The sequence below is a fragment of the Canis aureus genome, chromosome 29 (assembly GCF_053574225.1).
Source record: "Canis aureus isolate CA01 chromosome 29, VMU_Caureus_v.1.0, whole genome shotgun sequence".
NCBI classification, from domain to species: domain Eukaryota; kingdom Metazoa; phylum Chordata; class Mammalia; order Carnivora; family Canidae; genus Canis; species Canis aureus.
Window position 1 is genome coordinate 8567501 of NC_135639.1, and position 13060 is coordinate 8580560.

At 56.8% G+C, this 13060-nt stretch overlaps 1 protein-coding gene across 1 annotated transcript; it reads right to left on the reverse strand.

Annotated features, from left to right (window-relative positions):
- Positions 1-2675: 2675 nt before the first annotated feature.
- HMX3 (H6 family homeobox 3) lies at positions 2676-5675 on the reverse strand. The gene is made up of 2 exons (XM_077877021.1): positions 5273-5675; positions 2676-4667 (listed from the first exon to the last, which is right to left on the reverse strand). Exons 1-2 carry the CDS (start codon positions 5673-5675, stop codon positions 3997-3999), a joined length of 1074 nt encoding a protein of 357 aa, XP_077733147.1. The 3' UTR covers positions 2676-3996.
- Between the last annotated feature and the right edge of the window lie 7385 nt (positions 5676-13060).

Consider the following 13060-nt stretch of genomic DNA (forward strand, 5'->3'; position numbering starts at 1 on the left):
GAAGGATTTCAGGCTCAGTTTTTCCACGGGATTTTACCCAGCTTGCCTTAGCCTGGGGCCCTCAGAGAAAACAAAGCTGCCCGGGGTCACCTGAAACAAAATGTGCCTGATTTTGTGTGTTAGCAATAGCTGTGATCCTAAACACATATGTGGGTAGGTGTACTTCAAGCCCCTGGATATGTGTCTGTTAGTGTCTACCTAAAGTGTGCGTGTGTGGTGTTATGTCACACACGAGTGTGCCTTCTGTGTGGTTTGCTGGTGTGTCTGTTTGGATAACGCAGGAAGGATTTAACCAGAAAGATAGTGTCATTTGCCCTAACTTGAAGATTAATGGAAGATGCAGATAGGGAAGGATCTGAAGTTAGGGTAGGTGGAAAGAAAGCTAGTTTCTTCCACAATGGGAGGCGAGGGAGGGTGAATGGATAAAATCTGGGCTGTTGGTCCAGTCTCCTAGGGTAAAGGCCAGTGGCTGGCATCTCACAATGGAATGTCGTGGAGGAATTACGTAGCGGCACCCTCTCTCCAACAGATAGCCCCTTCTGCTGAGTGGTTCCAGCAGCCCCCGGCCATCCCTGCGGAGGCAGCAGTGGGGAGGGGCGACTTTTGCATAGGAAGATGACCCCAACCAGCTCTCGGGATGTGACAGTCCCACCAAGAGTTTTTTTGGGCTCTTCTTACACCAAGGCTTCAGAAAGCCCTGCAGTAGAGCCTAGGATGCTTCCTGTGAGGAGTGGTGCTTGGTGCCCCACACTCAGGCTCAATTCTTTCTCTTGCATTGTGAGAAATCCTACCACTGACTGAACAGGAGGGAAGCAGAAGTTTCCCACCTGGGCCAGCTTCTAGGCCCACACAGCCGCCAGTCCCTGGAGGCCTGGCGCCACCCTTCTCCCCTAGGGCAGGCACGGTGGCTCGGGGGAGAAACACATTGGTGCAGGGCAGCGGGGCTTCCCAATAGGACTGAGAAGGAGGCCGCAAGGAGCAAGACAAAGGATAAACTGTATGTGCGGGGAACCAGTTATTTCTTGACTTTGTAAAGACTGGGTCAGTCAAGAACCGTTTTCTAGAATCCAAACACAAATAAAGAAGTATTTTCTTGGCATTTGATAGCATCATGTTCTGGCTGTAAAATCTAAGGACATGTTTGCTATTGCAACATTATTTTTAATGAGCTGTTATTGGCCTGTCCCACAGTTAGTATTGCCAACAGTAAAAGGCATCACTCTGTTTGCAGGTAACACAAGGAACAACATATTTTGACCCCGAATTTCTGTTTATTTTTCATTTACGACACATGCCCTCGTTTTTATTCCAAACCACAGGGAAATAAAGGGAGATCTATCTTCACTGAGGTTCAGGCTAAAATTGTGCCATAAATACGCATGCCAGTTTATTTGGGGGCAGTTTCCCATCAATAGAAAACGAGACTCAACATTTCAGCCATAGTAGACTCAACTGTGTCGATCGGGTTTGTGGAACCCAGCAAAGCGGGGATGGGAGCGCGTGCAGGCGCTCCCCAGCGGACGCACCGGGCGGTGTGCTCTTCGGGATCTTCACCGTCTACAGGTTCTTCATCTCCCCCTTCTGGCTCCCCAGCTTCAAACGTGCCCTGCCAGGAGCTGGGCGTGCAGACCCCATGCTCTAAGGCAGGCAGCCGAGCGGTTGGCTAGGAGCGCCCGAGCACCTGCTTCTGCAGGCGGCTCCCAGCCCGGCGCGCCTCCGCCCGCTGCCCGCTGCCCACCGAGCGCGTGGGAACCTCTAGCGTTGCGCTTCCAGGCCTGGGACGGACAGGGACAGCAGATCGGAGAGGCCGCCCTGGAGGCGATGGGCGCCAGTGGACAGGAAAGGGCCTGGCCGGGAGGAGACAAAGTCCTTTCAGTGGCCGATGCCACAGTCGGATGGTCTCCGTTCGCTGGCACCCGAGCCACCCCCGGAGAGCGGCAGCTCCTGCAGGCCTGCGGATGCCTGGCCTCCCTGGGCCTGCCCTCTCGCGATCTGTCTTCTCCCAGCCGGACTCCGCGCCCCGCCTCTGGCCACAGCTGAATTCTAAGTTCACTCTCCTTTCCTCTTCCCGCCCCCGCCCCGAGATGCCACCGAGCGCAGCACCCTCCAGGCCCGCTGACAGGTGCCCGGGAATGTCCTGCCCAGAAGCTCTCGGCTCCTGGAGGAACCGCGGCCTGGGAAGGGAATGCGAGGCTGCAGGCAGCGCGGCGGGCGGAAATTTATCAGCCATCTCCCAGCTCGCGGCTGCCGCTTCGCTCAATTTCTCAAACTAGATAAGCCTAGGGCCTCGCCCCTTCCGCCCGGCCAGCTCTCCTGAGCCAGCGCTTTGCAAGCCCAGAAAGACCCTGGGCAGAGGGAGCAGCCCTGGTCGCGAACAAAGCCGCCTCTGTCTCTGCCGCCTCCTGGATTATGGGGACGTGCGTCCAGGTCCAACTCGGGCGAGCGCACAGGCAGCCAGAGAGCCAGGCGGAGGAGAGTTTCAGAGACACCTGTCTGCGGAAAATCGGCCGAAGTTACACACTCTGGCAACACGAAACGCGTCACTTTTCTTTTCTTTTTAATTAATTCGATTTCACGACAACATTAAATGTAACAATATTTTGTGGGCTTTTTTTCTCTTTTTCTTAAAAAGGGACTGAACCCTGGGCAGTGACGAGGGAGATGGGGGGGGGGAGGGTTGGGGGGGAGGGAGAGAACAAGCTATCGCAGAACAACAGGTGTAGCCGACAGAAAGAAAACAGATTGGGTGGCAGAGCGAGGAGCCCTGTGGAGTCGAGGGTGAACTTTACAAGAAATCTGTACATATATCAAATAAGTTAAAATTCTCCTAAATTGATTGTCCTTCACTTAAAGCGCTCCAGTATGCCTATCTTACTCCTTTGAGCATCGCTACCTATCATCGTTGTTTCTTTCCTCCCTCCCCCTTTCCCCTTCTTAATTTTTTCCTCCTAACGAATGACCAGGATTACACTGTGAAAACGTCTGCTTCTCTCCGTGGAGAAAGAGGCAGGGCTCTCAGGAAATTTTGTACAATATTGCACAGGTCAAAAGTACAACAGTTACTGCAGAACAAAAAGGGGGAGAGGATAGAAGACAGATTTTTTTTCAAATATTGAAATCACTCTCTCAAAACAGGGAACAAAGCGATAATAGTAATAATAATAATAATAATAATTTATCAACAAATGAAATCCCCCAAATAAATGCTGCTAATAAATAAGATCACTCACACCGGGCCAGATGTGGAGGTGTTTCAATCATCAGAAGTCTAATTTCGGGCTGTCTTGTCTTTTCCCTTTAAACACCTAGAGAATCCTTCAGTCACAAAATGGGACAGATGAAGAGGTCAACTGCAACACACCTCTGCGGGGAGGAAAAGCGGCCTGAGTCCGCCTTCCCATCAGAGGCTTCTCAGATTCTGAAAATTGGGGAGGATCCCTAGGGCCGCAGAGGAGAACCACACCCAGAAATCCAGGAATAAAAGTAGGATAATGTGAATTCCCTCCTTTTCTCTCTCTCTCTCTCTCTGGACTTCTGAAGACAGTTCTATAGAAAATGAATACACCAGAGGGCTTTAGGTTTTTGCGGCTTATCTCTCTTCTATAAAAATAAAACCAAAAAGCCACAGCGCAATGCAAATTGGAGGGGTAGGAGGGGGGGGGGGCGCGGTGCGTAGAGTTGCACCTTTTGCCAAAGCTTTCGGACGAAATATTTGACCCGGGGGATCTTGTCTTTTTTCCTGCTCTTTTCTTAATAGAACCAAAACCAAAAACGTAAGAGGGGGAAGCGCCTCAAATCCGTTAGGGGTGAATTGCACGAAAATGCATTGCAAATACTTACAAAAACGCTACCGATCGGGGGAGGGGAGGCCGGGGCGGCGCGCCCGAGCCCCGGTTCCCGAAGGCCGCTGGACGTCCTGGCGCCCTGGGCCCGGCCCAGTCTCCTCCGGGATCTGGGAAGGCGGCCGGGCGCTCCCTCCCCCTCCCCCGTCGGGCCTCAGACCGGCCGTAGCAGCGGCACGGAGGAGACCACGGGGTGCGAGTAGTACACGGGGTGCGGGAAGGTGAGCAGCGGCTGGCTGACCGGCACCGGGGCCCCCGCGGCGGCGGCCGCGCCCTCGGCGGCCGAGTTCTCGTGGTAGAGGATGGGCACCCGCACGATGCGCTGCGCCGCGGCGTGGCTCAGGTTGGCCGCCTCCAGCTCGGCCGCCAGCTGCCGCTTCCACTTGTTGCGGCGGTTCTGGAACCAGATCTTGACCTGGGTCTCGGTGAGGTGCAGCGACGCGGCCAGGCCGGCGCGCTCCGAGCTGCTCAGGTAGCGCTTCATGTCGAAGGTGGACTCGAGCTGGAAGACCTGGCTGCGCGAGAAGACCGTGCGCGTCTTCTTTTTGCGGCACGCGGGCTTCTTGTCGGGGCTCTCGGCGCCCTTCTTCCAGTCCTCGGCGCCGGGCGTCGCGGCCGCCGCCCCCACGCTCGCCCCGGCAGCTCCGGGCGCCGCCTCGCCCTCCTTCTTGCCTTCCTCCGAGTCGCTCTCCTCCAGGATGATCTCGTCCGGGCTCTTGGAGTCCAGCTCCTTGTGGTCGGGGTCGGCTTTGAGCAGCGGCTCGGGGGAGTCGCGGTCGGTTCCCGAGGCGGGGGAGGAGTCTCGCAGGAGGGCCTTCTCCGAAGCTGGGGAGAGACAGACAGACGGACGCACACGCACACGCACACGGACACAGCCTTCAGCGGGGCCTGGCGCCTGGGGGGCCGCAGGCTCAATCCGCGCCGGCCTCCGGGCCCCAGGCCTCGGGGCCTCGCGCCTCCTCCCTCGGGCCTCCTTGCTGGCGGGGCCCGGGTAGGGCCTCCGCATCCTGGGATGCCCTTTCTCCCGCGGGCGGGCGCGCGGGCGGGTCACCCGCACGGTGGCAGGGCGGCCACTGGGTGTCTTTCCCTTGGACGTCCCACCTGGGCCCCCCGGGTCACCGCCTCCATCCGGGCCCCGTGCCCGGCCCCTGCCGGCTGCAGCCTCCCGGTTCATGCCCCAGGCCACGCTTCCCCGGGAGGCGCCGCGCGCCGGGCTCCAGTTCCACCTCTCTTCTCACCAAGTGGGATTGGACTCCCCGGGCAGCGCAACCGAGCGCGCGGGGCGGCAGAGGCCAACCAGGGGCCGGGGAGGTTGGCCAAGCAGCGGGTCGGAGGGCGCGGGGGTCCCCGGTGGAGGCGGGAGGCGGCGCGGGGCGGGGATGCTCCCGGCGCGCGGGGAGGACAGCGAAAGTTCAAAGAGAGGTCGGTACCTTCAGGTCGCGAGAGGTGGCCGCCGGCGGGGGTCAGGGTGTAGGGGTACCACCAGGCCGGGGAGCGCTCCAGGTAGTGCGCGGGCAGGGCAAACCTCTGCGCCGGGATCTCAAAGCGGGGGAAAGCCAGGTCGCCCACCTGCGAGAGCGCGAAGCCCGCGGCGCCCTCCAGAGCCCCCTTGGCCGCGGCGGCGGCGGCGGCGGCGGCTGCGGCGGCCGCGGCGGAGGCCGGCGCGAAGAGCGTCCGTGGGGGCGGCTGCGGCTTAGGGGGCGGCCGGTGGTGGTCTCCGTTGAGCAGGTTCTTGATGGAGAACGGGGACTCCTTGGGCGCGGGAGGAGGGGGCGGCGGCGGCGGGGGCTGCGCGCTAGCGGTGCCGGGGGCGTCGGGCCCGGGCTCCGGCATGGTCCCCTCTCCTCCGGGTCCCGGGGAGGGAGGGATCGGGACAGGCGCGCGGCCGGGCGAGCGGGCGGGCGGCCGGAAATCAGACCATAAACGGAACTCGACTACGGGGCGCAAAGTCGGGGGCCGCCCCGGGCGCAAATCCAGCGGCGCGAGGGCGGGGTGAGGACCCGGCCGGGGCGGGCCCGCATGTGGGAGGGGTGCTGAGGGGCGGGGAGCGGCCCGGCCGCGGCTCGGAGGGAGCGCGGCGGCTCGGCGGCGGCGGCGGCTCCCGGGGAGGAGGCGGCAGGAGCGGTCCCCGGCTTGGGGCTGCGTCAATCCGGCGCCGGATGCTAATGATGAAATCAAAATGTCATCCAAGTTAAATGCGGGGAGTATACGGCGATTGGGCGCGTACAATGGCAAATGGGATTAGGCAGGCGAAGGCGCAGCCGAGCCCGGGCCCCGCAGCCGCCTCCGCCACCGCCCCCTCCTCGCCTCCGCTCGGATTTTGGCGCTTTGGCTTCGGGCTATAAGAGCCCGCCTGTTATTGGCTTTATATAGTCCAATTAGGCAGCAAATGAGGACAAGCCTATTAGCACAAAAGGATATTGGCTCCCGCTAAAGAGGCACTCGGAGCGCGCCGGCGAGCGCAGGAGGCGAGCGAGGGACGGAGCCGGCGGCGCCCCCGGCCGGCGCGCACTGACTGCCGAGGCGCCGGGAGCCCGCGCCTGCCTCTCCCCCCTGCGGTCCGGGGACCCGCTTCCAGCCGCCAGGCCCGCGGGAGGGGGAAGGGGCGGGCCTGGCCCGCTCGGGTCACCTCGGGGTTGTCGGCGCTCGCAGCTGCCGATCCCCGCCCCCAGGGGCTGCACAGGGTCCCGCCGCCCCCACGCCGCCGGAGAGCCACGCGGCCCCGGCCCCCGGGAGGCAGGGCGCGACCTCCCGCCCGCGGCGAAGTCCGCACTTCCCTACCCTTGGGGGTCCGGCGGCCTCCGCGTGCTCCCCAAAGCCTGCTAAGGGCGCGGCCACGAAGAGGGGGATTGGGGTTCCAGCCTAACCGATAGGAAGGGGATCGGGGTGTAAGTCCTTGCACCGCATCAGCGGGCTCAGGCATCCGCTTGGCCTTGGCCTTTGGCCCCGGGAAACCGAAGTGAGTCTTTCCTCTGAGCAGGAGTGGGTGTGCGTCTTGGCGCACCCGCGTGTGCGCGCAAAACGGGCTAACGCCCGCGGGGCACCTGCCGGGGCTGCTAAGGCAGCAGCGTCGCGGCACCGACGGCTGCGCCCCGGAGAGCCCCTTCTTCTGGGCCGGCGGCCCGAGACCGCACTTTCTCCTGGGACGTCTCTCCTGCCGGCGTTTGGAGCTGCCTAAAGCTTTAGCAGGGGCCGTGCGAACCGAAGGCACAGCGGCGGGACGGTCCTCGGCCGTGGCGGTGGCGGCGGTACCGCAGCATGTCCCCCAGGGCCGCCAGGTCCCTAGAGAACCCTGCTGGGCCTCTGAGGGACAGCTGGGCCGAAGGTCACTCTACTCCACCGGCTTTCAGAAACAACTCCCCAGGTTGCACCCAAAGCCCATAAGGCAGGCATTTAAGACTCTAGATTTAAGCATCAAATAAAGTAGGATTGCTTGTGGGGTCCCTTCCCGAGAGACAGCTCCCTGGTCAGAGAAACGCAGCAAAATGGCCATCACTCCTCCACCCATTGTGAGCTTCCATATACCCAAGGTCTTTTCATGGCCTCTTCGCTTCCCCGTGGCCTTCCCCCCACCCCCTTTCCTTTCCTTAGATTCATCCCTCGGCTCAGTCCAGGCCACCCTGTTTTGGCAGGTGCAACCGCTTCGGTTCCCCAGTACAGACGTGGGTGTGTATTATTTTCTGATCCGAGGCTTCAGCCTCCCCGCCCCCCAAATCTCAATGGGCGCATTTAATGCTTCTTTCAGCAAACGTTCATCTACGGTAGTGAACCCTAGTTTTGCTTTGGGAACCTGGAAGCATTGTAAATGGGGCTTCCATAAACAGTCATTATTCTCATTATTATTACTCCCTTGAGTTTGTAGGGAGCCTTTAATGGAATGCAAAACGCCCCACGTCGGAAATCTGACTTTGAAATCAACCACCGCCCTGAGACTCAAGCAGGGTGGGTCTCACACTCGTGTTTTACAGATGGAACAGGGCTCCCGGGGAGGAGACTGGGACAAGGTCACCCAGTCGGCGCTGGACACCAGGAGTCATTTTCTCTCCAATTGCAGGAAGAGCTCGATGCGCGCAGGTCTCCGCAGGTTGGGGTGGGCTTGGCCGGGACCCGCCCGCCACGCGGCGGAGGCTTTGAGAGGGAGGCCCGTGCGTGTGTTCGCGCGTGTCCTGGGAGCTCTCCCATCCGGAGCGGGCGCGCGCAAAGTTGGCCAAAGTTCTGATGCGTGGAAGCCGCTTTGGAACTGAGACAAGCAGAAAACCCGCTCATCTCCCGGGGAATAATAAGAAGCGGCCGGCAGACGTCGCTGAAAAGTTGTGGCTGGGGAAGTGGGCTTTTTTCTGATCGCAACTTGAGGACTAGACCCAGATGGGAAGGGGTCGAGGCTGGCGGGGACAGAGTGCGGGACAGCCGGTGGCGTCGCTACCCGAACCTCACTCTCTCGTGTCTCCCCTCCCAGGGGGGGCGCAGGTGCGCAGGTGCGCAGGTGCGCTGGTGTGCGCGCGTGTGTGTGCAAGCGCGTGTGTGTGTGCGTGTGTGTGTGTTGACCAGAAATAGGAGTTTATCGGGTGTCAGGACCCTCTGCCCGTACCCCGAGTTTCAGGGATCTGGGCTTGAACAGCCAGTTGCTCAGAGTAAATCTTCCCTTCCTTTCCGCAGCCAGAAAGCTCGGGGCTGCGGGGGCCCCCGGCGCGGACACAGCCCTTCACTCGCCCTCTGGCGAGGGGTGTGGCCTCCGCTTACTCACGCCCGGGGCTCCATTCAACGGCAGGCAAGCAGCGCCCTCTAAGGGACAAGCTCTAAAGCAAACCCCGGGGGCTCGGCCGGAGAAACCACAGTCCTGGCGAAAAGCATTTAAAAGCCATTGCTGGCCATTGCTGTCTTACCCTTGGGGCCTCAGCTAGAGAACAAAAGCGTTTTTTCCCTCTGGATTCCGAGAAACAGAAAGTGAGATCGACTGCAGATCACTGCTGATCTTTACCTGGCCACCGTAGGAAGAGGTCTCACCTGCTTCCCACCAGCCTCCCCTCCCTTCCTGCCCCTGTTTGTAAAGGCCCGTTTTCTGTTCCTGCTGGCAACTGATCCCTGAGGTGCCCATCCTGGCTGCAGGCTAGATGTGAGCCCCTGGAAGGGCCACTGGTGCTCAGTAAGCACTTGAGTTCCTGTCTGAATGCCTAAGTGAATGAATGAATGCATGCATGCAATGAATGAATGAATTCACAGTTCCCATTGTCTCATTGATTATGGTTCTTCAGATCGCCCGATCATATCCAATAGCATTTTTCAAAAAGTTTAGTAAGAACCTGAGGTCTTTTGATGACACGTTTTTCAAAATCCAAAGGAGCCCCGGTGATAGGACTCCTGGAGGGGACTTTCACAGGCTGATCCTGGGTAGATGGGATGCTAGTAATTAGCACTCAACTTTTACAAAAAGGAATGAGGCCTGGGAGTGTTTAGAACGGTGTTCTCACCTGCCTCCCCGCCCCCCAGGGTGACCACCACACACACAGAACACAGCTATACATATATGCACACTTACATGTAAGTGTAAGTACTCTTTACAGTAAGGAGTTCCCCTAGGACTTTCCAAAGAATAGGAATTTCCATATTCTTCAGAACTTCACCTGCTTTCCTCCACGGGCTGTTCCTCCTTGGAATAGCCCACCTGCTTACCCATGGAGTGGGGACGGTCTACTGGTTTTAGCTAAGGCTACCAAGGTCCCAGGCATGGAGGCCACCTACACAGACAGCGGGCACTAGACCTGATGGCCACACTTTAGCACTTAACCCTTCTGACCAGCAGGTCCTTGATTTGTAGGCAGAATGGATAAAAGCCCAGAGTTATGATCTTGGGGAAACTGTGCCACAGCCCACATGTGCTTTGGCCCCCTTTATTGGAAAGTCCTCTCATCTGTTCTAGTGCTGCCAGGAATGCTGCCCAAGACCCCTCCCTGTGGCTAATGATTGTGACTCTGAATGGGTCACATCTGCATCCCCACTCAAGTATAATTTCCTTAGAGTGGCTGAATGTCTAGCCCTTTCCCAAGAGTTAAGGGTGATAATTACATGGAGGTAATATCAGTGAAAGGTCATTGAGTCCCCCCTACATAGTAGATGAGGTCGGTAGGTGCTATTATTTTTCCTCTTTGACAGAAAAGGAAACTGAGGCACAGAGAGTATGACAAAGGAAAGGTAGAAAGAGTCTTCAAGGACAGTGAGCCTCAGGGTGTTGTTACAAGGACAGCACAGGCATACAGCAAGCGCTATGTAAGCAGGGCCTCTCTCTGGTTGATGTTATCCTTTATTCAGTTTTTAGGATGAGCCCAGAATGGGCCAGAAATACATTCTTCCAGGGTTTCTCCAAGAAAGCTAGCAGTCTTATAAGGGAGAGATGCTCCAGGAATTGTTGCCTTGCCCCAAGGGGGCCTTACTCTACTATCAAGGTGCAAGCTAGCCCTCCCATCCCAGACCCCCTTTCTCTACCTAGTTCCCTTGTCTTCTTAAAAAGCCTTTCTCTCCAGGGCACTTGAGTGGCTGCCTTCAGCTCAGGTCATGATCTCGGGGTCCTGGGATAGAGCCCCACGTCCCTCCCTGCTCAGTGGGGAGCCTTTCCTTCTGCCCTTCCCTCCCACCCCCCTGCTTGTGCTCACTCTCACTCTCAAGTAAATAAACAAAATCTTTTTTTTATAAAGTTTTTCTCTCCAAGCAAGAATCTCTCATATGCCCAAATGTGTGTGTGTGTGTGTGTATATATATATATATATATGGCATTTGGCCCTACTGTATCTTACTATTTGTAAGTGTTTGGATATTTTGTGGAATCTGGCTAATAATTTGCCGTGACCTTGACAAGGGTTTGAACTGCTCTGTGTCCCGGCCTCTCCATCTGAAAGATATCGGGGTGCACCAAAATGACCCTACTAGGAAAACAAGGCAGGTCACCCCTTGTGTTTTAGAAGAAGATACTCATCGTAGAAAAGGCTTCACAAGCTATCAGATTCCACCCTTTGATCTTCCCCACTCTTGAGTCCAGCCCTCAGAGAACACTTGTGCCCTCCCCACCTCCACTTGGAGGGAGGCTCCTATCTGGGATGCTGCAGAAGGCCCACTGTGGACATAGCCACTCTTCTTTGGCTTCTCTCACATTGCTAGGTCAGGCTGGGATTTCTAAAGCAAGTCTTGCTAGATACCAAGAATATCACCATAATGTATCCAATAAATGTTTGTTGAGCACCTAATATGTGCCAAACTTGGGTCTAGGTACTTGAGATGCCTCAGTGAGCAAAACAAAGTTCCCTGCCCCTGGGGAGCTTACATTCTAGTGGGGGGAACTAAAATTATAAATTATAAACTGTGTGAGGGGGATAACTATTATGGGGACAAACTTCAAGGGGAACCGGGCACTGAGGTGGGGGAGAGGGTGTTGCAGCATCACATCAGGTGGTCAGATGAGGCTGCCTGAGAAGGTAAGGTTTAAGCAAAGACTCCGAGAAGGTGTGGTATTAGGCTGTGTCCCAGAAGGAAGGAAGTGCTTAGGGGCTCGAGGCAGGAGGCCTGGTGTGTTCAAGGAGCTGCACAGCTGTGTGGCCAAAGAGAACATAGTAAGTGAGATAGGAAACATCAGAGTTGGCAAACACATGGGCCCCTGGAGGCCTTGGTAGGAATTTTGTGCTTTATTCTGAGCAAAATAGGAAGACCACCACAGAATTGTAGGTTTTAAAAAATCAGCTTTTGGGGCACCCAGGTGGCTCAGTGGGTTAAGTGTCTGACTCTTAATTTTTGGCTCAGGTCATGATCTCAGGGTCATGAGATCAAGCCCCCTGTCTGGCTCCACGCTGGGTGTGGAACCTGCTCTCTCCCTCTCTCTCTCTCTCTCCTTCCCTCTTCTCCCCACTCCACCTCCCCAAAATCAGCTTTTTTGAGGACAATGTACTGCGGCCAAGAAATGCACACATTCTGAGAGTACAGTCAGACGAAGTTGGACAAGCGATTTCAGTCAGGTGGTATGACGGTGTGGTCAGCAGCGGTTTCCTGGAGGAAGTGCTCAGCTAGGATCTTGATGGGCCCGTTATCAGGTAGAGAAGAGAGAAGGGCAAAGAGGCAGAGGACACAGCCAGGACATGGCCATAGAGATTGGAAAAGGGTCCCGCATGCTGGAGGGGGGGCACAGAAGGCTGGAGGGGCAAGCTGAAACCTGACCAGAGAAGCTGCTTCCCTTGCGTGGGCCCTTGACTTCCTGCATCAAAATCAGCAAGACTCCACCAAACCCACTGGTTCACATGGTGGTGGTGGTGGTGGTGGTGGTGAGGAGGAGGAGGAGTCACAGGCTCAGGAATCTGCCATTCTCGTTAGCTGGGATAGGCAGACTTCTCGTGTGATCCGTGAATTCATTTCCTCCGACTGCTCTAATAGAAAGCCACAATCTAAGGTGGCTCCAGGAATTTATTCTTTCAAAGTTCTGGAGCCTATAAATCTGAAATCAGGGAGTTGGCAGGACCAGGCTACCTGTGAGGCTCTAGAGAAGAATCTGTTCTAGGAAGGAATGCCTCTCTCCCAGCGTCTGGTGACATCTGGCAATCCCTGTAGTTCCTTGGCCTGTAGCTTTGTCACCCTGATTTCTGGCTCTGACTTTACATGGCTGTCTTCCCTGTATTATGTGTGTCCCTGTGTCTTTACATGGTCTTTTTATCAGGACACTGGTCCATGGATTTAGGGTCCACTCTAACCCAATATCATCTCATCTAACTTGATTTATATCTTCTACCTGCAAAGACCTTATTTCCAAAGAAGGCCACATTCGAAAGTACTGGGAGTTAGGCCTCCAGCCTATCTATTTGGGGGACACGACAGCCCCCAGTGATACCTGCCTCTTGGTATCCCCAACCTTGTGTAATCCCCTCCACTTGAGTGTGGGCTGGGCCTACCTATTAACTTCATTCTAACCAAGACAATACAGTGAAGGTGAAGGATGTCACTTCCATGACTAGATAACATCTGTCTTATCTGACTCCATTGCCTTGTCAGCTTGCATGCTTTGATGGACAAAGGGCAGCCTCTTGAAAAGGTAGGCAGGGGGGGCCATGGAAGGATTTTCAACAGGAAGCAAGAGGATGTGATAGGGTTTAAGTTCTAGAAAGGTCGCTTGAATAAGTTGAAGGATTTGTCTGAGAAGGGAGGGACAGAAAACTGGGAAGTCCAAGATCAAGGTGCCAGCTGATTTG